The sequence below is a fragment of the Xyrauchen texanus genome, chromosome 25 (genome assembly GCF_025860055.1).
Source record: "Xyrauchen texanus isolate HMW12.3.18 chromosome 25, RBS_HiC_50CHRs, whole genome shotgun sequence".
Classification (NCBI taxonomy): Eukaryota; Metazoa; Chordata; class Actinopteri; order Cypriniformes; family Catostomidae; genus Xyrauchen; species Xyrauchen texanus.
Window position 1 is genome coordinate 10,966,269 of NC_068300.1, and position 26,257 is coordinate 10,992,525.

Genomic DNA, 26,257 nt, shown 5'->3' on the forward strand with positions numbered 1-26,257 from the left:
CTTGCTGGACATCCTCCCAGTAATGCATTACAATAATTTAGTCTTGAGGTCATGAACACAATGAATTTGTTTTTCGGCATCAGCTACAGAGAGCATGTGTAGTAATTTAGCAGTATATCTGAGGTGGAAGAATGCTGTTCTACAAACATTGGAAATTTGATTTTCAAAGGACAGATTGGTATCAAATATAACACCTAAGTTCTTCGCTTTTGAAGATGATGTAACAGTACATCCATTGAGAGTCAAATTATATTTAAGCAGATTATTTTTGGAGGTTTTTGGTCCAATAATTAGTACCTCTGTTTTGTTGTAATTGAGTAGAAGGACATTTCTGGCCATCCAATGTTTTATTTAATTTACTAATTTGGAGAATTGTGAAATTTTTCCGGGTTTAGAAGAAATATAAAGTTGGGTAGTCGTCGGCATAACAGTGGAAACATATCCCAAAATTCCTGATAATATCACCCAGGGAAAGCATATATAAGGAGAAAAGCAGAGGCCCTAAAACTGATCTCTGTGGCACTCCATACTTAACTTTTGTTTGATTTGAAAGTTCCTCATTTCCACATACAAAGTGGTTGCGGTCTGATAATTAGGACCTAAACCATGCTAGTTCAAGTCTACTAATGCCAACATAATTCTCCAGTCTATTCAAGAGAATGTCAAGAGCTGCGATCAGATGATAAGTGCTGTCTCTGTACTGTGATGGGGCCTAAATCCTGACTGAATTTGTTCATATATACCATTTCACTGTAGAAATTAACATAGTTAGGATGTCACTACCTTTTCTAGTATTTTCGATTTGAAATCGGTCTGTAATTAGCCAGTTCTCCAGGATCAACCTGTCTTCTTAATAAGTGGTTTGATAAATGCCATTTAAAAATATCTTGGGACATGTCTTAAAGATAGCGAAAAGTTATTAATAATATTAAGAAGAGGTTCTGTGATTACAGGGAATACCTCTTTTAAGAGCTTAATTGGCATTGGATCTAACATACATGTTGTGGCTTTTGATTTTTTTATAAGTTTTGTTAGCTCCTCATGACCATGACAGTGAAGGATTGAAGTTGCAAGTGAGGAAAATTATTAGACACTGTTTTCTGAGTGTTGTGACTGTTGATTTCATAATTCCAATTTTATTTCTGATTATTTCAATTTTATCTGTAAAGAAATTCTTGAAGTCATTACTCTTGTGCTGTGACGTAATATCTGGTTCTATTGAGGCTTTATTCTTTACCAATTTAACCACAGTACTGAGTAAACACTTAGGAATGTTGTGGTTATTTTCTATGAGTTTGCTAAAATATGCTGACCTGGCAGCTTTTACTGCCTGTCTGTATCTACAGACACTATCCTTCCATGCACCGCAAAATACCTCTAATTTTTTATTATTCCACTTGCGCTCCATTTTCCAAGCTGCTCTCTTGAGAACACGAGTGTGAACATTGTACCATGGTGCAGGTATTTTTTCTTTAATTTTCTTTAATCGAAGGGGGGGGCGACACTACCAAGAGTGCTATAGAATACTTTATTTATATTTTCTGTTATTTCATCAAGTTCTTCTGGACTTTTTGGCTTACTGAGTATGTGAGACAATTCTGGAAGATTATTAGTGAAGCTATCTTTAGCTGTCAAAATGAATAGTCCTACCTGAATGATAGCATGGTGTAGAATAGATTGAGTGACATTAGCTGATCACAGCAAACATGGGATGAGGTAATGTGTCCAAAGACGAGATCCATGCAACCATTTGTGTTTTTATTAATGTCTCTTTTAATACTCTTTCTGTTCTTTACAGCCAGTAGTTGATCATAAACAACAAAAAATAAAAATGTAATTAAATGTATGCATGGCACAGTTAAATCCATTCAAGTCTCTCTCGTTAACATGTGCTCATCTACAGATGCTCTTTACAGAAATGCAGAGTTTGTTAAAGAGGCAGTACTGGTTTTTAGCATGTGTTCAACAAATCAATGTAAATACTTAGTACAAATTATTCAATGAAACAATGAACATGTAACAAAAAATAATAAATTAAATATAATATCTTATTTATTGATTGAATACATGGATTTGTTCATTTTTAAAAAGCCAAAATGTGACCAAAACAATGAAAAACTAATCAAATATAAATAGTCAAATTTATATTTTCATAAAGTACCTTGTTAGATGTTCCCTGTATAATAAACAGCATTGGCTGGGAGAGACAAAGCAAAAGGGACATTATAACTTAAATATACCAATATGAATCGATATCGAATCAAGAGCTTGTAAATCAGAATTTAATCTAATCATGAAATATGTATCAATACCCAGCCCTTATATTTATAAGGCATATGTATATGTAATTGATATTGATATTGGACTTGGGTATTGACACTGAATTGTTTCCACAAACCTGAGTCTTATAAAGTGAAGTATTGTTCCTGGAGCATACAGTATTGCTAGCAATGGCCAAGGTTATGGGTTCGATTTCCACAAAACACATATACAGGACTTATATTATTTTCAATTGCATAAATATAATGAAACGACTAAGGCAGGAAGTAAAACAGTGTATTTGCAGTCTTTCATTTGACTCATGGATAATACTGCCATGGCCCAGAGACCATGAGACGGATAAAGATCAGTAGAGACTAGCATCCATTAACAGCCCACATGTGACACACACACATCCGATTGTGTATGTTTTTGTACTCGAGGCAGAGTTGCTTCTGCTCTAAATGGAAAGCATGTGCATCACTGCAGCTTGACTCAAATACATCACACACACTCACACACGCTGAAACTGAGAGAGACAGAGAGATAAGCTCTAACAGCCTGACTCTCTGCACAGAAAGATATGTGATATTAAACTGCTTCACAATTCAAAGGAAATCCTTTCTAACACAGATGAAGGCTAGATACTGGAAGAGGGCGGAGATGGCATTTTAATTTTTTGGGCCCCTCTTAAAAGAGATGGCCAGATCTGATCAATCAGTCATATTTGCAGTGAATAAGACCAGACCTACCTCAATGGTTGTGTTCCAATTTGCATACTTCTACAATGCATGAAAACCAAATTTTGGATAAATATGTATAAACATTTGGCAGTCCGATCAAATAATGAGTTAATTTGCACTTTGCAGTAAACATGTACTTTGCACAGTATACAGTACTTATACGACAGATAAAGTACATATAGAATTGTAGTATGCTGCTATTCTAACAACATAGCGTGACGAAGAGGGCAGATCTAGAAAATAAAAAATGTATCCTGTTAAATCTGCTGTTGAAATAATCTCTCAGATTCATTCAAGAATCAAAATAATTGGTTATTTTGTGTGATATTTAAAGATTTGATTGTCAAATTAATCACATCTCTGTTGTGTTTCAGGGCAAATATTGATGAAGTCGAGACAGAAGTGGTGGAGATTGAAGCCAAGCTTGATAAGGTAAGACGCTTTAAATCTGTTTACTGACATTTTGACCCCCTTATAGAAAGCTTTAGTATTCGCAAGAAATCACGTCTAAAAGAAACCTTGACATCAGATGGTTCCACAACAAGGATGAGGGTTAACATCAGGCTTGCGGATGATAAGTATGTGTAAATGTGGATGTAACCCCAGCAAAGAAGAGATCTAATCCCCATATACATTGACTTATAATGTTTTATCCCACTGATTCCAGAAGGCAGTGGTGTTGTCATTAGAGAGCAGATTGAGCACGTGCATAATGACATTTGTGGCTTATCGTTCACTGTGTAAGATTAGAGGAGTGTTGTGGATTAATGTGTAGTAATGGAAAGCCTGTTTAAAAGCTGTAAAGCTTGCCGGACTTCATTGACGGGCAGAGAAGATAGCCTGACTCTTCCAATACATAATATACCCAATATATATTTATATTAAAAGAAACTACATGTATTACATGGACTATTTGTACTTCTAAATTTGAATTTGTTACACCTCAGGACTATTTAGATGAACTGCTAAAAAGCTCATATGTGGCCAGTTGCACCATCTGAAAATATACATAATTTCTTATTTTATTACCCATAATTTGAATTATTATTATATGATTAATATTACTTTATATTAATTTAACATTAATTAAATAACAATTAAAACAGCAGAACCCAGCATTAACAATTGTTGCAAGGGCGGAACCTTTGTAATGTGTCCTCCCGGGGTCTTTTCTCTGACGCACACACCACAAATGCACATGTCAGTGATAAAAAGATGTAGAAATGTCCTCTTAGTGCTATTTGATGTACAAAGCAAGCCCAGATGGGAGTTGTGATAGAAATCAAGTATTTTTCAGCCTATGTAAGGCACGTTTTAATTGCCACAGAAGCACATCAAGTCTTACTATCTCCAAAACGCAGAATTACATTTTTTTGTCTGCATGCGCTTTTCATGTGGAGTGTAAAGTGGCGCTTGATGCTTAACCCTGATGCAAATCATGAACGCGGCTTCACTATTGCTGTAGCAATGCGTATAGCCACAGTCTACAGACAGATTCATATTGTGGAGGATGAGAATTTAAGTGATTTGATCCCCATTGGATTGAAAATGCAACCTGTGGGGACCCGTTTGTTCAAATATTCAACCTCCCACTTAGACTTTGGGAAGCATTAATGTAACTTGAATTGGTGCTATTGTAGTGTATTTCTACATCTTTATATTGTGGAAGGCTTTGTATGGAATATACTGATAAAGCATTATATTGTTGTTTTTTCCTAAAATGGAATTAAAGGGATTTTGACAGGAAAAGAAGTATATATAGTCAAATTTAAGCACTTTCAAAATCTATGATTAATCATGGTTAACTAAATAAATTATGTGATTAATCATGATTAACAATTTTAATTGACTGACAGCACTAATAAAAATGTAGTGGTCGACCGATATGGGTTTTTTAATGGCCGATGCCAATATCCAGAGAGCAGGTTGGCCGATGCAATGCCAATATATCACACAATTTAATATAGAAAATAACAAACATTAAATTGCTAAAAAAATAAAAATAATATTTAGCACTATATTTACTCAATTTCATGCAAAACAAAAAAATGATGTTGTATTTTAAATGGTAGATAGCAGTTACCTCTGATTTCTGATTAGTCATCCAATTTTAGTAATTTAGATGCACATGAAGAAATTGTTAATATATTAGGAAGGAAATAACAGTACACAGAGTAGTCCAGCAACCATGGATGGCATTTGAATTGCCTTTATCTTGGGCAGCTGACTTGCTACCTTGCTGCCTAACCAGTTAATGGCTTAATTGACAGCTGTTGTAATTAATGGAACTCTTAAGGAAACTGATCTCCAAACAGTTTGAAAAGCACCTTATTTTCATCGTACCTTTGTATACAGCCTCTGGAGGCAGCATTTTCCTGTTTTCGGACGCAGCCTTGAAGTTCCTCACAGGCTCGAGCGGATAACACGATGGCATGCAACAACAAAACAAACCATGACCGGTCGTTTACATGTCTCAGTCGCTTCACATGCAAGCAGGCGATTTTCGGCACCCTAAAGAAAAAAATCTGCCAAATGGGAAAATTAATCATTTAAAAAGTCAGTATATCGGTTTATCAGTCAACCACTATTCAAAAATATTTAAATATATGTAAAAAAATAAAAATAAATTGTCACATTGCATGACAGATTTAAGTAGTCTGCAAAAAGCTTAAAAGGTAACCAGTTACAGCATCTGAAAATGTACAGGCTATTTTATTATTTAATTTTATAACATATGCACATTTAACCACCATTTTACTGTTTATTTTATATTAATATTAATTAAGTTAACATCATATTTGGCTAATATTTAAAGAAATAGCTTGGAATATTTGTATTTGGTCAAATGTGTAAATCATTAATATAAACATTTGAAAACATAATTTGTCACATTGCAGGATTATTTAGGTTGTGAGATGCAAAAAAGTTGTCCAGTTATGGTATCTAAAATGTATACTAAAAAAAAAAATATTTGCATGAGAATATGAATATACGGCTAAGAAAGTGGTCGTCACTCACAGATGTCAGTGTTAGCTGTAAGTAAAGAGCACATATGTTTCTCTAATTCCTGTGATGTCACATCCCCATCTGTTCCTTAATACTTCGAGTGACAGCTGTCAATTTAGATCTCACCTCATCCTCCATCACATCAGTGGCTCAGGAGTGTCCATCAATGAGGCCACCACTAACAGTCAATATTCTGGTTTATAAGTGTTTGAGTGAAATGTGTTTTCCAATAACCAATGATGATATCCAGAGCATAGGGTGGCCGATAAAGGGGTTATGCTGGAATTGTGTATAGATTATAATCAATCTATCTCAGACAGATTGACAAATTTAATTGCAAATTTGATTGCTGTGGATTGTAGGCCAATGATAGGCTCATGTTTAAAAATATGAAAAAACAATGCATACTGTATATTGCCTCTAAAGGCACTTTCAGTATTTTCTTATCAGTGGCTTACTCGTCTGTTATATTTATAATATATATTATATTTAGAATTATTGAAATATAATTATTTATTCATTACATTTTGAATATTGTTATTTGGGGGGCTCTCTGCAAATATTTATGCATGTGATTTATTTGAATAATTAATCAGCATGCCATGTAATTAATTTGATGCAGATTGCAAAGTATGAGGGAATTATACAATAATACAAAATAAGTAAATACTGAAGCACTATCGCTGTGAAATAAGTGGAGCTGAAGCAAAACTTGCAGGTCGAGCATCTTTAAAGGAAACACCCTGTCATTGCATCTTTAATGCAGTTATATTTAATGCATTATAGCTTTATTAAAGTTCAAATAATATGGAAGCAGATCATGTAAATAACTACAAACTCCGAAACTGGCATTTCTCTGTGAAGTTACGTGAAGTGCCCCGATCTAAGGGGGAGAGATTGAAACTGCACCCGGCTGATGCACACTCTGGGACAGGGACGCTTATCCCTCAAGTGTCAGTTGAATGTAATTTAGAGGTATTTTTAAAAGATGATATTGTCCTTTTTATTGTTAGTAAGCATGTTTAATACAACATTTTAAGTCAGGACACAATCTAAATAATCGGTTAAGAGCTAATGATTAATCAGTGCAATAATCATCGAATAATCGTTAGATTAATCGGTTATCAAAGTAATCATTAGTTGCAGCCCTCATTGACAGTACTACTTTTTTTACATTTGGATTCTCATACACAAACCAATCAAACAGAAGATACAGTACAAATAGAAGATAAATACATTTATTTAGGATAAAGTCTAGTTCTTAAGTCGGGGCTGTTTAAATTCTCGTGTGTGTGATTTGCTGTGGGTCTGTTCAGCAGCTGTGTAAAACAAGGACTCCCTGTGCTTGTTAGTTTGACACATGTTTGGAAGAAGATGTGGGAAATTAAGAGATTTTACCAAGGCGATATTGTCAAGATTTTACACAAAGGCTATATGCTCTTGTGAACTTTCTTTTTTTTTCATGGGTTTACTGGATATAATTGACAAACACCTGAAAATAGAGGAAGATAAAATTAAGAACTAAACAAGAGAAAGAAAAAGGAACCAATGAGTTAAACTCCAAGCACATGTGTGTTATTGCAGTGGCGTGGTAGTGTCTGACACATGGAGCCCATCTGAGAATGTGTCCCTTCAGACATTAAACAAACATGTGATAGTACAGCACAGTCTGGGGTATAATTAGCACATTAGTGAGAGAATTACCACAGATTTAAAATAATATGTATGTCTTTGATTAAACAAATCAATTAAATTAATTACATGATATGTAAAATATTTAATCAAATTAATCACTTTTTTATTATTTGCTGAGAAATGCCCTCAAATAAAGACATTACACTATTGTTGCAGATGCATTGTAAAGCATTTAATAAACGATAATAGTATCGATACAGTTTTCCCATTTTGATTAAATTAGGCTTGTGCTGTAAATTATACATGGAACCAGGGCTGGACTGGTAATCTGGCATACTGGGCATTTTCCCGACCAGGGGCGCAATGGCCATCAGGAGAACTGATCGGGCCTGTGGGTCGGCCGAGAGATGTGCCGAATGTGCCACGATAAGCAAAAATGAAAAAAATGAAAAAAATCTTATTTAATGACTAACACTAATGATCCTCGATTAAAAAATCATATTTCAAGATCGTTGCATATGAATCAGCTTGATAGAAGTGCAAGATCAACACAAAATTTCCATTAATCTACATTCATTAAATCATGTGTCTTCTGGCTGGGAGGTGAATTTAGGTTAAAAATAAAGAGTAGAAATAAGAAGTTAAAAATAAGATTCTTATATAGTGGTTAATAGTATTAGAAGACCCTAAAGACCTATCAATGAAAAGAGAAGAAAATATGAGATGTACGGTAATGTGAAATCCTGACATTACAGAAGAAGAACAAGTGATGTTTAAATTGTATTTATTTGTATTTGTATTCATTCTACTGACATGCTAAAAAAACAAGATGCATGCGTGGTTTATAGTGTCTTATGATTATCTCTCTGTTTCTCTGTTTCTGTCTAAAAGCTGGTAAAGCTGTGTGGTGGTATGATCGAGGCTGGGAAAGCATATGTCACCGCCAATAAGCTCTTCATCAACGGCATCCGTGACTTATCCCAGCAATGCAAGAAGGACCAGAAGATATCGGTAATATTTCAATTGCTTACTTATAGTTGTCTCTCCCTGTTAAACTGAGATAGGAAAAAGTATTTTAAAGGAATAATTGCCTCAAAAAGGACAATTCTGTCATAATTTACTCACCCTCGATCTTTTTGCCAAACCAGTATGATGTTCTATTTTATGCGGATCACCAGAGGAGAATTGCAGTCTGTCTTTTCAACACAATGACGGATATTAGCCTCCTACTTCCAAGTTCAGTAAAAATGACTATTTTAAACAACTTTGCAGCTCAAATAATAGACAAGTTTTACAGGCGTCATGAATTTAACATCGAAACATTTATTTCCAACCATATACATTCGTCTACATTTACTGTGTAAAGCCTCAAGCTGCTGTTTTGAGCATCTGAGATGCACTTTGACCCTGATTAGACATAGATTTAGTCAGAGTAGTCTGCCAGGAGTGTTAGACTTATTGCCGCCATGTGTAAATAGTATTAAGAGTTTGCTTGGCCTCCCTTCTCGTGCACCCAGCCGAATAATGTTGAGAATCTTATTAAAATCTGCTGCTATTTGCATTTTCCACTGTTAAAACATCAAGTCAGACCCACAATTACATTTTCATTTAAAAAAAAGCTGCCGTGCTCTCAGCAGGAAGCCTATCGCAGGGCTTGTTCGCCATCTCAGAGAGCTTCTGCACTCTCTAAAATATTCATTAATGGAAAAACAAGAATAAAAGTGAAATTAAATTACCTCATACCTAATGCTAATCATAACATCTCAGTGTACTCAAAACATCATTTGAATTACAATCATCATCGTGATTCAGAGGTCATATTCAAGCAGGGCTTTTAAGCAATAGGGCCATTTTCTAGACTTTTGTTGCATTTAGGGCTGGGCGATATATATCGAATATTAACGATATTATCAAGATCAATATCTTGAAAATTGAGACTATTTTAATGTGCTTTCATTTGGCCCTTATATTTCATAAAGAGCACATCAGTAGACTACTTTCACGATCCTTCAGGGCTGCAATATAAAACAACATAACATAAAAATGGCAAGTTGATCATATGTGATTATTATTCCACAAAAGGCTGTGATTTAAAGACAGATAAACATGGTCTGTGTGTGATTCAGAACAAACCATAGACTCGCTGATCTTTGTGCATGCGCATGGCGGTGCTCTCAGATCATTTCACGTACATTGTGAAATCAAAGTAATGCATTTGCGCAATTACAAACATTAGTAACAGTTACAAGTTATTATACAAATCTACAAATGCGGCACAGAATGAGGAGATTACAGCGTTTCAGGAAATGTGGATCATTGTAAACTGTCAAATACACGTTGCCTTTTCGGTGTCAAAATAAAAGCCCCCAGGTGAATGTGAAGTAAACAAGACAGAAATATATTACTTATTTAGGTATAAATAATGCTTTTTATTAAGCTACTATGTATCATAGTGTATGAAATATAATTATAAAGTGCATATAAATGAAAATGATTGAATTTCATTCTCCCTTGTGTTTATTTAATGAAACACTAATTATTCGATTTTTATTTAATGTCTTTAAAATATTTAATCTATTTGGCTACAATGGCTGTTTGGATGAAATGATGGTTCCTCTGATAAAAAAAACAAACACTTTTGAACCATTTCAGAGCAAATACATAATTATTGAGATATATATCGAATATCGTCAATAGGCTGAAACATATTTAGATTTAATTTTAAATGACCATTTCCAACCCCTCTCTGACCCTTAGAATTAAATGGTTAAAATTTGTCAAAAGTACTCTCATTGTTCGATGTACAAACCTGTATCTAGTGAGAACTAATAATTATTATTTTGTGTGTTCATTTGTTATTTGGAAGTAATTATGGCATTTATTTTTTTCAGGAATGTCTGGAAAAGTGTGGCGAGAGTTTGCAGGAAATTGTCAGCTACCACATGGTACGTCTCTTGTGTTACTTATATCTTTCTTCTTACATGAGTTACTTCGAATGTGGTGGGTAAGACCCACTAAGACCAGCCTCATATGGCTCTTTTCCACTGCACGTTACGGTTCGACTCGACTCTACTTGCTTTACTTTTCTGAGCTTGCTTCTCCACTGCTGTTTAGTGCCACCTCAACGTGGGTGGGATTATTGTCTGATCGTCAATGTTGCGCCACCTCTACTGCCGTGACATCATCTTAAACGCGACACAGAACAATAAACAATAACACGACCGCTAGCTGTTAGCTACTAGCTCACTGTGCTGCATAAATTAGTTGTAACTGTTAAATTGGCCTGGTTGTTTTATAAGCAAGCTTTCCAGTAGCTGGTCAACTAAATAAAGTGAAGCTTTCAAGCAGAGTATAGAGTTAATGTAACAAAATGTACCATCCTCCATCGTGGACTCTAACAACGCCGTGGCCGAGTCCAGAGCACTCTCCCTCCCATTGCTCGCCGGTCTAGATAACGTCCATTTGGTCGAAAAACTTCCACTTTTCCTTGATGGTTCTGTAGTCACTTTTGTAGTTTTACTTTCCCCTACACTGTTGGTAGGTCCAGTGCTAGCCGTGTCTCAGCTGTGCGGCCAACAGCTGAGGCACTTCCTGAAAGACTTTTTCGTTTCGTTCGTCACTAACGAGAGGAACGTCCGCACCTCGTTTATTGACCACGGTGTGGTTTTGCACACAGCCATTTCTTTTTACTATTTGAACGTTGCGTGAACTAATGAAACTGCTATCGCTGTAGCTAACTTTAAAACTAGCAGGTTGATGTCCCGTGTTGGAAATCCAGTGACGCTGGTACTGACGACTCTCTCTGACCAATCAGTGATCTGCAGGGTTTTGATGTCACATTTAGTATCGGCTCGGCTCGCTTGCAACCTCGACCGAGGTGGTACTAAAAAATTTACCAGGTATCCGGTACTATCCACAAAGGAAAACCCCCAAAAAGTGAGCAGAGTCGAATCGCGTTGAGTTGTACCGTGCAGTGGAAAAGGCCCAATAGTGTCATCTTATTCTACAGTGTTGATGTGTTGAGATCTTTAACCACACAGATAACCCTTATATCTCACTCACAGGCGCTCTGATTGTAGTGTCTAAATTATTTAACATGCTACAGTATAATAAGTGCATCATAAATGATCTTTCATTGTTGTCAAACCCTAAAAAAAATTAATTTCTACAATATTTAGACTATTTAGTAACATTTTCAATTAAGCCCATTTTAAAACATAACAAATGCACTATAATGCATTAATAAAGTCTCATATAATATGTTGTAACTTCTCATAAATAATTGTAACCACAATTATAACACAGTATAATACTTACCTATTGTTTGCAGAGGATGCATTAAAAAAATTGAAAATAAATGCAAGTGTTCAGCATATACTGTTAATTAAAGCTGCTAGTTTAGACCTGTGAGGAGTCTGTTTCTCAGATTAGAGACTCTGATGTTCTTCTCTTGTTGTGCACTTCTCTCTCATTCCCGGTTAGATCAGTTCTGCTTTATTCTTTCAGCACAGAAGTGCATGGAATATATCTAAAAAGAACAATAGATTGATGAATTTGAGGAGAAATATGTTTTTTTGTGTGTTTTTAAAACTGAAATTTGTCCTGTCAGTGTAAAGTAATGTATAATTGGAATAAGTGTACTTAATTCCTCAGCTGGAAAAAGACACATTATTGTGATTTCCAAACTTCATTAAATAGCACAACCATTTTAACCATTAGAAGTTAACACATTCAATTATTTCTTAATGATTATGTGACACATTATGTTAGTTGACTGGAGTAATGCGAGCTGAAATGGGGTTTTGCCATCATGGGTAGAAATTGAATTATATTATAAATAAATAAAATACTAATTTCAAACAATAATAATATATTGCAATGTTTTGTTTTTGCTAGTATTTTTGATCAATTTAATGCATCCGAGGTGAAGAGAAGCATCAGTTTGTTTTTTTGTTTTCTTAAAAAAAAAAATTAAGATGAATTTCCCTTCATTTTAATGAATGTGTGTTTGTCAAGACTAGGCATTCTCGAAGAAGCACACCAATACAAACGGCTCTGCATTTATTTGTGCATTAAATTACACATACTGCATGACTTATGTACTCGTGGATGCTATTGTGAGCAAAGAAAATCATATATTTGTGCAGTCTTCAATGTGTGGCTTTGTCAATTCAGCATGTGTGGATCTGTTGCATGCATGTGTGGATCGGTTGCCCATGGATACCCTTGTGCATTTGTAGGATACCCATGTGCATTTGTCGATCTGTGTTCTGGCCACTCACAATAGTCAACATTGTGCAACCACAGTAGCAGAAGATCCCACACATTTGTGTGCAGAACACACAAAGCTTTTGAAGGCCATTGAGTGGAGAAAAAATAGAAACTCTTCATTCCCCTAACAAATGTATCCAGTTTGAGTGGGAACCCCATTCCCCCATGAAATTCACTCCAGAACCTCTGTTCCCCCACATTTCCAGCCCTGATTTTGCATCCGTATTCGGTGTTTATAACTGAGCGCAGGGTCTTTTTAGATGTTGTGTCAAGTTAAAAAACTTTAATTTCAAAACCGTGTCCTGAGACATTCGGTTCTATTCATTGTGCTCTATCTAGCAAGAATGTGTTCTGTCTGAACACTCTTAGGAGGCAGCAGAGCTTTTTGTAGTCAATTTAGTTTTCATTTTGTAAGGGCTAAAGGTGTTGGGATTGGACGTGACTATTGTTATTATTTCACACCTCTCTACTCTTTTTATAAAAATTTCCAATTCTCTGTGAGGTGCTAAATTTGACCCCTGCACCCCGAGCCCTCTCACTATTAACCCACTGAGCATTTTATGTGCACTTTTATGAAGTATGCATCAGTCTTTAGAGTGGGAACATACAGAGGTCAACAACACCACATGGGAAACTGACATCACAAACGAGGATAATGGCAGGGGTCGTTTGAGGGCTGTGATTGTGTGTGTGCGTGCGCGTGCATGTGTGTGTGGGGGCAGGTTTAAGTGGTTTACGAGGACATTTTTTTAGGTTACAAACTGGTAATTACAAGGGTATTATGCTAATAATTGGAAAATTCCAATGGAAAATGGAAAATGTTTTTGTGAGGGTTATGGGATAGAATCTATTGTTTGCACAGTATAAAAATCATTATGTCTATATAATAAGGATAGGCGCACCAACATGTGTGCAGTCAGGCAGTGAAGCATAAATATGAGCACTTGAGGGTCAGTTATATAAATGGATTCATAGAGACAAACACATGGCCCATTGCACAAAAGCACTTATAGTACAGAGATATCAGTAGTAGACTCTCTTTCAAAGCTATATTACATTAAAATGTGTTGCAAAACTTGAAATATTTTTTAATTTTAATCAGAGAGCTTGTTCAATCAATATTTGTACCTGTAATGCATGTTAAAATGTATGCTATATTAGGTACTTCTATTTCCCATTGACCAATTGTATCACTTTTTTATCATGTCATTCATTGTTGGCTGCTTATTGAGCTATAACCCACCATTGCCCTCTTTACTAATTTTAACAGCATTTTAACCACTTCCGTTTCCTATAAATCATTTGAGCCAAGCCCATTTGCGTCGACTGACAATTCATATTTCATGAAATATTTCATAAATATATTATGTTAATAAATATGTTATTAAATGGATTGTCTTCGGAAATATGCTATGATAAAGAAATGATAGAAGTAAAGTATGTAATTGAGAAATAGGATGTTGCATTATGAAATAAAATATGGTAATTATTGTGAAAAGTGGAATTGTTCAAAAGTGATTTTATTCATTACTTGTTATTTTCACTTTTATAACATTATTTAAAAAGATAAAAAAGCCTTTGTTTGTTTGTTTTTGGTTCATGCATAACAGTCATTGTTGCTAAATGTATAATGATAAATATTCATGAATATTACATAATGTTAGAAGGCATTTTTATGTTCCTGAATGTCCCATTTTTCTGCATGGGAACAAAAGGAATTAATGGAATTTTCCTGAACTTTGTACTCTGTGGTCATTATTGATAGGAAGGAAATGAATCAAACTGGAAACTCCACAATGATGTGAAATAATGGGATAGGTCATGGTGATAGTTCTGGGAAAGATAGAGGGGTAACTTGGGATATTTTCAGGGCTTTTTTCAATTTAATGGATTTTCATTAACTATATGGTCTGTGGAAGGTGTGACTCAATTGGTTTAAGACCAAGTCTTTTTACCCACAAGAATGGTGTAAATTAATCATCAAAGATGCAAATGTTTTTTCAGGAAGTTGCATTCAAAATCCACTTGGCTCAAAAATCTGAGGGGGCTTGGTTTAAATGGTGATTAAAGACTCCTCTAAAACCCGAAACCAGAGACAAAACCCCACTAACCCCTAGTAACATATCTGTGGTTCTACAATGAGTCAAAAAACCATTTCGTGATAGCATTTGACCAGCTTGTTCCTTGACATTTGGTATTGTGGGTACAGTTAGGCAGGGGCATTCAGCTCAGGAAAGAGCACATGTGACAGCACAGCCAAGTCACGACATTATTTGGGTTACACACACACTTTTGACGTTAGATCATGAACAACACAATACAGGACAACAATGTAGGACATGCGCAATGCATGCAATCCTTAAACAAGCTAGCATGTAGAAAATACTTTTAAATAAAATAGCCATTTGTTGACTTAAAAAGATATAAAAAATTTGCTTTTCATAACAATTCCAAAACCTCATTATCTTTGCCTCCTTTATTACCAGGAGTGTCAACCTTTAAAGGGGACATACTGTAGTTCAGGGTTTCTCAACCTTTTTGTCCACTCCAACTCATCCATGATCCACTCTCCACAGTTTTACAAAGTTTTAGCACAGTGTGAGGACTTTTCAGACAGTTCCTTACCCACTGTAGGCACAATTTCCAATGAATGTCATGGTGATGCCATCGGTCCAGCTTAAATATGGGACACATCGCATCTATATTGATTCGATACCGGACGATCCCATATTTAACGGGATGGGTGGCAACCCTACTTAGAACTGACGCTCTGAAATGATGATGTACAGAGGTTGGATTACTTTCATGCTAGCGCATGAATATATGGAGCTAGCACATGCAATGCTACATAAAGAGACATTTTTAGCTTTGATGTATTATTGTGATTGGACAGCTAATAATTATCATCAGAGAAATGCAGCCTCTTACTTGCGATCATTTACATAAACCTTGAGATATTAACACAATTTGACCATAAATTTCACTGTTGCCCCAAACATTGCAAATGTACAGTTCTATCCGTCTAATTGGTCATTTGTAATTTGATTTTGTGACCAAGCAGATTATGATCGCGACCCAGTGGTTGAGAAAGCCTGCTCTACATGTGTAATTGGTTATAGTATTAAAATGTTGCTGACGCTTTTATCCAAAGCCTCTTTAACTACAATCAGTAAATGTTATCGGAAATTAGTGTGTAAACTCATGACCTTTCCTGTTACTAGCATCATTTTTTTTTGATTTAGCATCATCAGTTGAGCCACTGGTACAACGCTTTTACCAAGTTGCTGAGCACTAAATTTGATTTGTAAATGTTTCCATTAATATGTTAATATGATCATAGTTAGTAGATCAAGTATATATTTTTTTAGCTTTCCATAGTAAGCTTTAGTCAACAAAGTACATTAAACTGTTTTGGTTCAGAAGATCAAATAAAAGTCCTGTTTTCTATGATTCGTCCCTTTTAATTCATGTTCAGTGTGCTTTTTTGTCCTGGTAAATTTGTATGTGTGATCTCATACAGAGCCAAGATAAAATACTCACTTAGCACTTGGCAATTAATTAAACCACAATATGTCAGTACATGGAACACATGGGGGAGACCGTTTTATTCTCCCTTCTGCCAAATTTCCGAGAATGTCTCTGGCTCTGCTGCGACAGGCGGTTGGAACGTTGGTTCTCACATTCCCAGACCTGACTGCTTCATTTAAGGGCCGTTTAGATGCAGGATGTACCACTGGACATGCATTACAAAGAATTTAAAAAAAACACACAGTCTTGTTTTTATAGGGGGATCTTTGTTGCCTGACCATAGGGGAGGCCGTAAACTTGTACATGAGGCACAAAGGCACGGCCCTTGATCCAGCCCTTCCTTATTAAAGCCTTATTTGCATCCTGTCTGACATTATTAGGCTATAAACTGCCCACACTGCTAATAAGTGAATGGAACTGCTTAGGTTTAAATGTATTCACCTGGATCATAGCATCAAAATCTGGTTTTATAGCCCTACTGACATTTAGATCATATTTCTGTTTGTGTTTTTTAGTAGAAAGTAACCATGGGATTTTACTCATGCTGATGCAATCCCTATTATGTTTGAAATATGGAAATGAGGTTTGCATCCTTTTTAATGGAGATGCTTGGAAAAAGCTGCAGGTATTAAGCAATTACTCTCAGTGGGAGTGATCAGTGCTAATGTAATGGAGCGTGGACATACAATTACAGTATGTTTGTGTTGGATTACTCTAGTTTTCTATTGATTGCATGGGTTTCTAATTCCACTCCTGATTACATCTAGATTAGCGTTACTCAGTCTGGTTTAAGTTTTAAATATTAGTTATAGTTTTAGTTTTAATATTTTGGAAATGTTTTGCATTCAGAAACGACAAAGCCTAAACTGCAAGAGTGGTGTGCAACCGATTATATTTGTTGTGGCATGGTACTAAGGCCACATCCGCACTAATACATTTAAATTTGAAAATGCATACATTTTGCTATGGTAACGCCGCTCATTCACACTGGAACTGCATTTGCATCATCAAAGAAAATACAAAAAAAAAATGCTCTACATGACAGCATATTGTAGAGTATGTATTAGATATGTACGTGCAGTACAAGACATGGGTTAAAATTAGTAAACTTAATAAGTGTTAGGGGTCTATCCTTTGACCAAGCAGATGCAGGCACTGGTCAGTGAGGTGCATTGCAGTTCAACTAGAAGCTTGTGGCAGTTAATTTTTGGTGAAATCCATCTTAAGTCCAAGGTTCAGGCAGTGGCCAGTGAAGTATCCCATGTCTTACGGTTGGAGCTGTGATTAGTTCATCCTCTGCGAAGTCCATCGTAGCAGATGGAAGTGATATCTGGCTGGCACAGGCTGCAGTTAGTCATCCTCACTCTGCAATACATAGTAGTCAGAGTCGGACATCCCACTATGGAGTGATTGAGTGAGATTAAGTGTTGAAATCTTCATCAGTGTTTACAGTTGGTTGTATAAACTTTTTGATGCCTTGATCTGACAAATATTATGTCACCTTTGCAAGGGACCCCCCTTGAAAGTATTTACATTGCAATGAACACAATAAATAATATATACACTCGCTGAGCACTTTATTAGGAACACCATGGTCCTAATAAAGTGCCCGATGTGGTCTTCTGCAGTTGTTGCCCATCAGCTTCAATGTTCGACTTCTGAGATGCTATTCTGCTCGATACAATTGTACAGAGTGGTTATCTGATTTGCCATAGCCTTTCTGTCAGCTTGAGCCAGTCTGGCCATTCTCTGTTTACCTTTGTCATCAACAAGGCATTTCCGTGTGCAGAACTGCCGCTCACTGGATGTTTTTTGTTTTGTCACTTTTCTGAGTAAACTCTAGAGGCTGTTGTGCATGAAAATCCTTGAAGATCAGCAGTTACAGAAATACTCAAACCAGCCCATCTGGCGCCAACAATCATGCCTTTTGTCAAAATCATTGATATCATATTTTTCCCCATTCTGATGGTTGATGTGAATATTAACTGAAACGTCTGACCCATATCTGCATGAATTTATGCATTGCACTTCTGCAACACATTTGGCTGATAATAAAATCGCATGAATATGTAGGTGTACTTATGTTTTGATAGCCTCACAGTGAATGTCTCTTTTTGTTTGAGTATCCCAACCAACCTGACACAGCAACATTGACTCAACCAATGATTTGAGTTTGCTCAACCATTTGTATAACCAATGGAAGATGGAGGGAGTTTTTTTAAATATGCTTTATAACAGTGATTATTTTTGCAATTCTGTTTGGTGATGCTATTTGCGCAGAAATTACACACTTGAGCTTTAAGTGTCCAACTTATTTTTAACATCAACCACACATTTAGCCTGTAATGTAAACTTAGATCTAATTACAGTGCTTAAAGACAAAGGTACACCGTGTTTGGCCCTTAATGGAAACATCTGAACCAATTGATTTTTATTTTACAATCATGGTGAGCTGTGTTCCTTCAGTCTAGAATATCGTTCCTCACAACAAAGCTCTGAAATTGTTTTTAACAGGGTAGGCCAGTCATTAGTCTATGTCAGGCAGAACTACAGCCTGTAGCTCCAGCAGAGATAGATGTAGTTGAACAAAACACCCCCAGTCACAATCTCCATCTCCTGTCTGTTCATCTTGCATCACCTCTCGTTTGTTTTGCAGTTGTTTCCTTTGCTCCCTCTCTCTTTCCTTGCTCCCTCCCTGCCCGAATGACCTATTTTTACTCCATCTTTGCAGCATGGCATACGCTATCACTTCAAACGTCCTTGTGCAGCGGCTGGGGTAGAATCTCAATGAGGTAGAGGGGTGTGATGATGAAATGTGTATTGGGAGGACATATTCAGTGTTTTACATCCTCTACTGCTCAGATTAAACAAATGTGAGAGCGCACTCTAGAGCTGGATGTAGCTCATTACAAATGATAAAGAAATACACACTAATACAGTACATCCTATCGTTAGATTAGAGATTAGAGAATGTATTTTAAATATAAGTGTATTTTTTTTTTTTTGCTGCACTGACATATATTATGGATGTAAAAATATTATGGATATTTTTACTGGAATCAAAGAAAAAAGATCTGCACTACCTTCTATTCTGTCATTTTATTTCTCACAGGCCAGGGGACACTATTCTGTTGTCATTGATTTAAACTAAAGATTATTTTAATATGTTTATGTTTTCATTTTGTGTTTTTCAGATCCTTTTTGATCAAGCTCAGAGATCTGTGAAGCAGCAGTTGCACAACTTTGTAAAAGAGTAAGTACACTGAAAAAAATGCTTTGAATTTACACGAGTTTGGTTCCACATTAATTAAGTTATAATATCACATTAACATAAGTATTCAGACCCTTTGCTATGACACTTGAAATTTAGCTCAGGTGTATCCCATTTCTCTGGATCACCTTTGAGATTTTTCTACACTTTGATTGGAGCATATTCAATTGATTGGACATGATTTAGAAAGGGACACACGCCTGTCTATATTAGGTCTAACAGATGAAAATGCATATCAGAGAAAAAAACCAAGCCATGAGGTCAAAGGAACTGCCTGCAGAGATCAGAGACAGGATTGTGTCCAGGCACAGATCTGGGGAAGGCTACAAATCAAGTTTGGATTCATTGGATGTTCCCAAGAGCACAGTGGCCTCCATAACCTTTAAATTGAAAAGTTTGGAACAACCAGGACTCTTCCTAAAGCTGGCCGGCCAGCCAAACTGAGCAATCGGGAGAAGGGCCTTGGTAAGAGAAGTGACCCAGAACCTGATGGTCACTCTGGTTGAGCTTCAGAGATCGCGTGTGGAGATGGGAGAAACTTGCAGAAGGACAACCATCACTGCAACACTCCACCGATCTGGGCTTTATGGCAGAGTGGCCAGACGGAAGCATCATTCCAAGCATCATGTCTGGAGGAAACCAGGCACCACTCATCACCTGTGCAATACCCTCCCAACGGTGACGCATGGTGGTGGTAGCATCATGCTGTGGGGGTGTTTTTCAGTGGCTGGGACTGGGGGACTGGTCAGGGTTGAAGGTAAGCCGAACACCACAAAATACATATTCTTATTGAAAAACCTTGTCCAGAGCGCTCAGGACCTCAGACTGGGCTGAAGGTTCACTTTTCAACAGGCCAATGACCCTTAAAATACAGTCAAGACAATGCAAATGTGGCTTTGGGACAACTCTGTGAATGTCCTTGAGTGGCCCAGCCAGAGCCTGGATTGAACCCAATCGAATATCACTGGAGAGACCTTAAAATTGATGTCCACTGACAGTCCCCATCCAACCTGACAGATCTTGAGGGGATCTGCAGAGAAGAATGGCAGAAAATCCCCAAATCCAAGTGCGTAAAGCTTGTCGCATCATAAAAAACTTGAGGCTGTAATCGCTGCTAAAGGTGCTTCAACTAAGTACTGTGTTAAGGATCTGAATACTTGTGTCAAGGTGATGGTTCTGTTTTTTTATTTTTAACAAATTTATCAAAACTTGGTTTTTGCTTTGTCGTTATGGGGTATGGAGTGAAGATTGATGTAAAAAAAAGCATAAGGCTACAACATAAAATGTGAAACCAATGAAGGGGTCTGAATACACTCTAAATGCACAATTCTTTCCTCTTGGGTTAACTCATTAATTGTTTGTCAGGAAACATAATTAGTTCACATAATTTAATTTGACACAATTGAGTAGCCTCAAAGTTATTTCTTTTTATGTGTCCCTAAACATTTTTAATTTCCATAGTTTTACTCGTCACAGTTTTGATTTACGTTGTAAGGTTAGGCTAGTTAACTAACTTTTAGCTAGGAATTGCATATATTAAAATGCTAAATTGTAAGTAAATGGTCTGCACTTATATAGCGCTTTTTTAACCTTAGAGGTTACCAAAGCGCTTTACGCTGTGTCCCAATCACCCATTCACACTCACACTCATGCACCAGCCTCAGTCATATTACGATGGCCGCACTGTATCTTCTCTCTGTAGATAAAACTAATTTGCTCATTTAAGAGTCATTCTTTCGGGAGTCTGTGATTCTTAATGCGGATATTCTGACCACTGAAATATATTTTCAGTACTTGATCTATTCTCCAATTGTGAATACATATGGCTTTATCACAATGGGAGCAAACACATTAAAATGGGAAAATTAGACTTGCTGATATTTGTCTTTCAAAGGTCAGAGATGTGGAAGTGTGGCCTGAAGTGGCCTGCTTTATTTATACCTCTGCAAATGTGAAAAACACCCTCAAGTGCATACACACAAATGCATATTCACACACTGACACACACACACACACTCCAGGATGGGTTTTTCATTACTGTGCTTCCTGTGAGGTGATTATAAATAATCATCTGACTTTTGGAGCTCGTTAATAATTTGTGTGTCCTCGTGGAGGATAATGGAATTCTTGAGAGCAGTTTCCTAATCATTAATCACAGATACTCACTGTAAGACCGGTGGGTGGAAGATTTATTTGGTAAAACCAATGGCATTTCAGAAAGAAAGGGTCCAAATCATGTCAAGCTTTTATGAGGTTCATGTGGTCTTTTATGCACAATTTTATTATTTATTAGTTCAGCTTGATCTGCCATTTTAATTTGAATATTTCAGTGATTTGATGTACATATTTTGTTAAAATTAGGATGTCTGCCCCTCGTGTTTATTCTGAAACTGCATACTTAATCATCTGTATTTGTAATGAAAACATGTCAGCTTATAATACACATTTGTGTGTTTACACAAGCTGAACAGATCCTCTAAATTCGGGTTTGTTAGTAAGTTACATAGTTTTTCCCCAATTAAAAGATGCTTGACTTCTCTTCTGGGTGAACCTCACGACTCCTGTCTGGAATATGTCTGGGTCATATTTCATCCCAAAATCAAAGAATAAATAATATGGTTTGTGTAATGAAAATTAAACCTATTTTAGGACCGAAATGTTTTTTTTGCATTGCAACGTTATTTTCATGACAGTTAAGCACATTTCCGCCTCCTAAATTCTCATTCAGTAATGCAGAAAAATCATATTATTTTTATTCTATTTATAATTAATAATTGTAAAATTATTATGACAGTATATTATATTCATAATTAGATACATATTATTATTTACTTTTTGAAGTATTAACACATCTTGGTATGTTTTATTGCACTGCCTTTAAATTACATGTAAAAAATGTAAATAAATCTACAGCATTACAGCCATTTTTGAGAATTTAATGCAGTGTTGTGTAAGTTACTCAAAAAGTAATCCACTACAAATTACATCTCTAAAGTTGTTAACAGATTCAGCAACTCAATACTTTGTGAAAAAGGCAGTCACATTACTAATTAATTACTTATAAGTTACTTTCTATAACACTTTTCACCAATTGTTTTTGTATTTCTAATGAACAAATTTGCACAATTGTTGTCAAAATGCCAAAAATATGAATGGTCCTAAAAATAGGCTTCATTTACTCTATGCAAAATAAGATGTAATATATATTTTTTAATAACCACCACTAATCAAATGAATATCTATGTGTATTTCCAGTGATGTGCGTAAATTCAAGGACACCACAAAGCTCTTTGATAAGGTGAGGGAGGATCTAGAGATTGCACAGGTGAAGAACGCCCAGGCACCCAGAAACAAACCCCACGAGGTGGAGGAGGCCACCAGCACCCTCAACTTCACCCGCAAGTGCTTCAGACATCTCGCTCTGGACTATGTGCTACAGGTAACAGACAAAATCTTTCAAGATCTTTGTGCCATCTGGTCATCATCTCCATCTGGGCTGAGCTTAAAGGAATAGTTCACAAAGCGTGCTGATAATTTACTCACCCTCAGGCCATCCAAGATGTATATGACCTTCTTTCTTCATCAGAACAGGATTAAAGATTTTTAAGAAAGTACCACACAGCTTCATCCAATGCAAGTGAATGGACACCAATTTTGGACAGTCCAAAAAGCATATTTAGTCAGCATCAAAGTTACCCACACAGCTTCAATTAAATCATGTCTTCTGAAGTTCTTCACACAAACATATCGATTCACTTCAGAAGACATTACTTGATTGGCTGGAGTCGTGTGGATTACTTTGATGCTGACTAAGTGTGCTTTTTGGACCGTCAAAGATTTTTGTCCATTCACTTGCATTGGATGACGCTAAAAACCTGGGATAATTAAATCCTGTTCTGATGAAGAAAGAAAAGTCATATACATCTTGGGTGGCCTGAGGTTAAGTACATTTTAATTTTTGGGTGAACTATTCACCATATATTACAGTAAGGAGTGTGTCTTTTATGTATGTACAGTCCATCTCTTCTTTTTTTTCCCATCTAGATCAATGTCCTTCAAGCCAAAAAGAAATTTGAGATCTTAGATGCAGTAAGTATCAGCAATGTCTTTCTATATTGTATATCTAAATGCACAATCTCTTAAAATGCCTCTAAATTCAAAGTCTCCCATCTCTTGTGCAGATGTTGTCGTTTATGCATGCGCAGTACTCCCTCTATCAGCAAGGCTATAACCTTCTGGATGAGATTGACCCTTATATGAAGAAACTAGCTGCTGAGGTGAGCAGTGTTCTCATCCTACAATATTGATTTCTCTGCTGAGAGCTTGCGGCAATTCGGCCTCATTGATTCCGTTTAAAGTGAACTTGAAGCATCATCACTAAATCCTCCTTTACAAATGCATACATGCATTAAATTAGACTTATTGGCTTTTAAAGGGATAGTTCACCCAAATAGGAAAATGATGTCATCATTTACTCACCTTCATGTTGCTACAAACCCCAGTGGCTTTTGTGGAACACAAAAAGAGATGTTAGGTTACAGCTTCAGTCACCATTCACCTTCATTGTTCGGAAAAAGATGCAATGAAAGTAAATGGTGACTGAGGTAAACATGCTGAATAACATCTTTATTTTCCACCAAAAAAGTTACATTTGGGTAAATCATGACAAAGGTTTCATTTTTGGCTGAACTGGTGTTTTAACCCTTAGATGCATGGGAATTTTACCGGTCTTCAGAGACCCGGCACTTACTGTTTATCTATCTCAAATGGATTTACAAAATGCCCAGACAGTGTCAAATTGTAAAGATATTTTCAAGGTAATTAGTAGATAATAGAATCATGTATATTTTGATGTTTTTATTTTTCATATATCAAAGAGATAATGAACAAATCTGGACACATTTAGAAAAGGATTCATTACTTTCACACTGAAATTTCATCAGACGCAACTGGCTGTCAAACACATATTCAGCTACACAACACATAAGGTACTCATAAGTTACTCATAAGTATTTCTCAGGCACTTAATGAGTCTAAATAGATTCACAACTTACATAATTTCATTAGTACAACCAAATGACAATAGTCACTCGTATTACACTCACTATAGTTTACTTCCATGTTGTATCTTCATCAAATAGCAATCTCAAATGTAAATCAAATCAATCACTGAGACATCAGCGCCACCTTGTGTAGGAAATAGCATGTATAATCTGTATATTTACATGCATATGGAATTCTAATAATTCACCATTGTTGATAGTTCATTGTTGCACAGAAAATCAATGTGATATAGTATTTATTTGTATATAGTACTCATTTCTTTTGTAATAAATAAAGAAATATGTATCCTGTGATGGTAAACTTATATAGATATGAAATAATCATAAAGATATAATTTATGGAAGTGCAAATATATACTTTTGGCACTTTTTGTTTTGTTGCAATTAAAAAAAAAAAAATGTGTTACACTATTTATAATTGAGAGATTGAGGAATACTAAAGAGGTGTGGGCACAACTACAAAAAAAACAGATGAGGTACAAGGGCTGGAATGAGGTCCCGGGTGTCACGTTCCTGTGTTGTCTGCCCCGTGTTGTCTGTTTCACATGCCACTTTTCACGTTCCATGTCACATTTCCTTGTTGTCTGCCCCGTGTTTTCCGTTTCACCCTTCACGGATCACATTCCAACCCATGCATTTAAGGGTTAAGACAAGAATCAGTAAAAAGATCAGTTGGGTTAGTAGATAGTTGTTGTTAGGTTAGTTGCCAAAAATGATATGCACCTATAACCTGAGTGTCTCGTTAGTATAACACTCCAGCTAGCATTAATAAAAAATGTATGTCCTTTATAATACAGTATGAGCATTTTTGGATATACAAAGTTGCACAGACCTTTTACTGACATTACTACTCATAAGTTTAGTCATTACAACACTCGTGAAGATTTAGCATGTTAATAATAGTGTGCTATGTGGGTATGACAGATTGATAGGATATTGGTCTTGACTAACTAAGATCTGCTATGCTGCGTCTGCTGCAGAGACTTGCTAGAACATACACAGACACAATGAGTTAAGCATGTGAACATTAGAAAAACACAAGACATGCTTCTTTAAGCATGGATGACATGCTGCTGCACAATTAGACATAAAGGCAATCCCAATGTAGCAGATCTAGACCTGTGGAGCTGGGAAGGTGGAGGGTTCAAGAGAAAACTCTTGCAGTGATCTGCAGTGAAACCGGCTTACTTGCAAATGAAGCAAATTTAAATGGTAGTATGCAAGTTGAATGGTTACCCCTTTACACACATTAAAGGACCTATCAGCTTACCGATGTGAGACGATTGGCTTGACATATCACATGTTAGTGAGCTGACTGGCTAACAAATAACAAGTTCAAAGAATCTATCAGCATGCCTGAAGTTAGTCATTTATGCGTACGTATTCTTATATAAATGGTTTATATTGAATTTGCATACCACTCAATGTTTAAGATATGTCCTTCAACCGTAATATTATTAATAAGCCTAGATTTTATGCGT

At 36.1% G+C, this 26,257-nt stretch overlaps 1 protein-coding gene across 2 annotated transcripts in view; it reads left to right on the forward strand.

The window, feature by feature from the left end:
* LOC127618824 (arf-GAP with coiled-coil, ANK repeat and PH domain-containing protein 3-like) overlaps nucleotides 1–26,257 on the forward strand; it is a 90,408-nt gene that overhangs the window by 32,165 nt on the left and 31,986 nt on the right. For both annotated transcript variants that reach the window (XM_052091461.1, XM_052091462.1), the window contains exons 2-8: nucleotides 3,377–3,434; nucleotides 8,535–8,654; nucleotides 10,535–10,588; nucleotides 19,637–19,695; nucleotides 22,969–23,152; nucleotides 23,758–23,802; nucleotides 23,895–23,990. In XM_052091461.1, coding sequence (XP_051947421.1) covers nucleotides 3,377–3,434; nucleotides 8,535–8,654; nucleotides 10,535–10,588; nucleotides 19,637–19,695; nucleotides 22,969–23,152; nucleotides 23,758–23,802; nucleotides 23,895–23,990 — 616 coding nt within the window. The remainder of the gene's footprint in view (nucleotides 1–3,376; nucleotides 3,435–8,534; nucleotides 8,655–10,534; nucleotides 10,589–19,636; nucleotides 19,696–22,968; nucleotides 23,153–23,757; nucleotides 23,803–23,894; nucleotides 23,991–26,257) is intronic.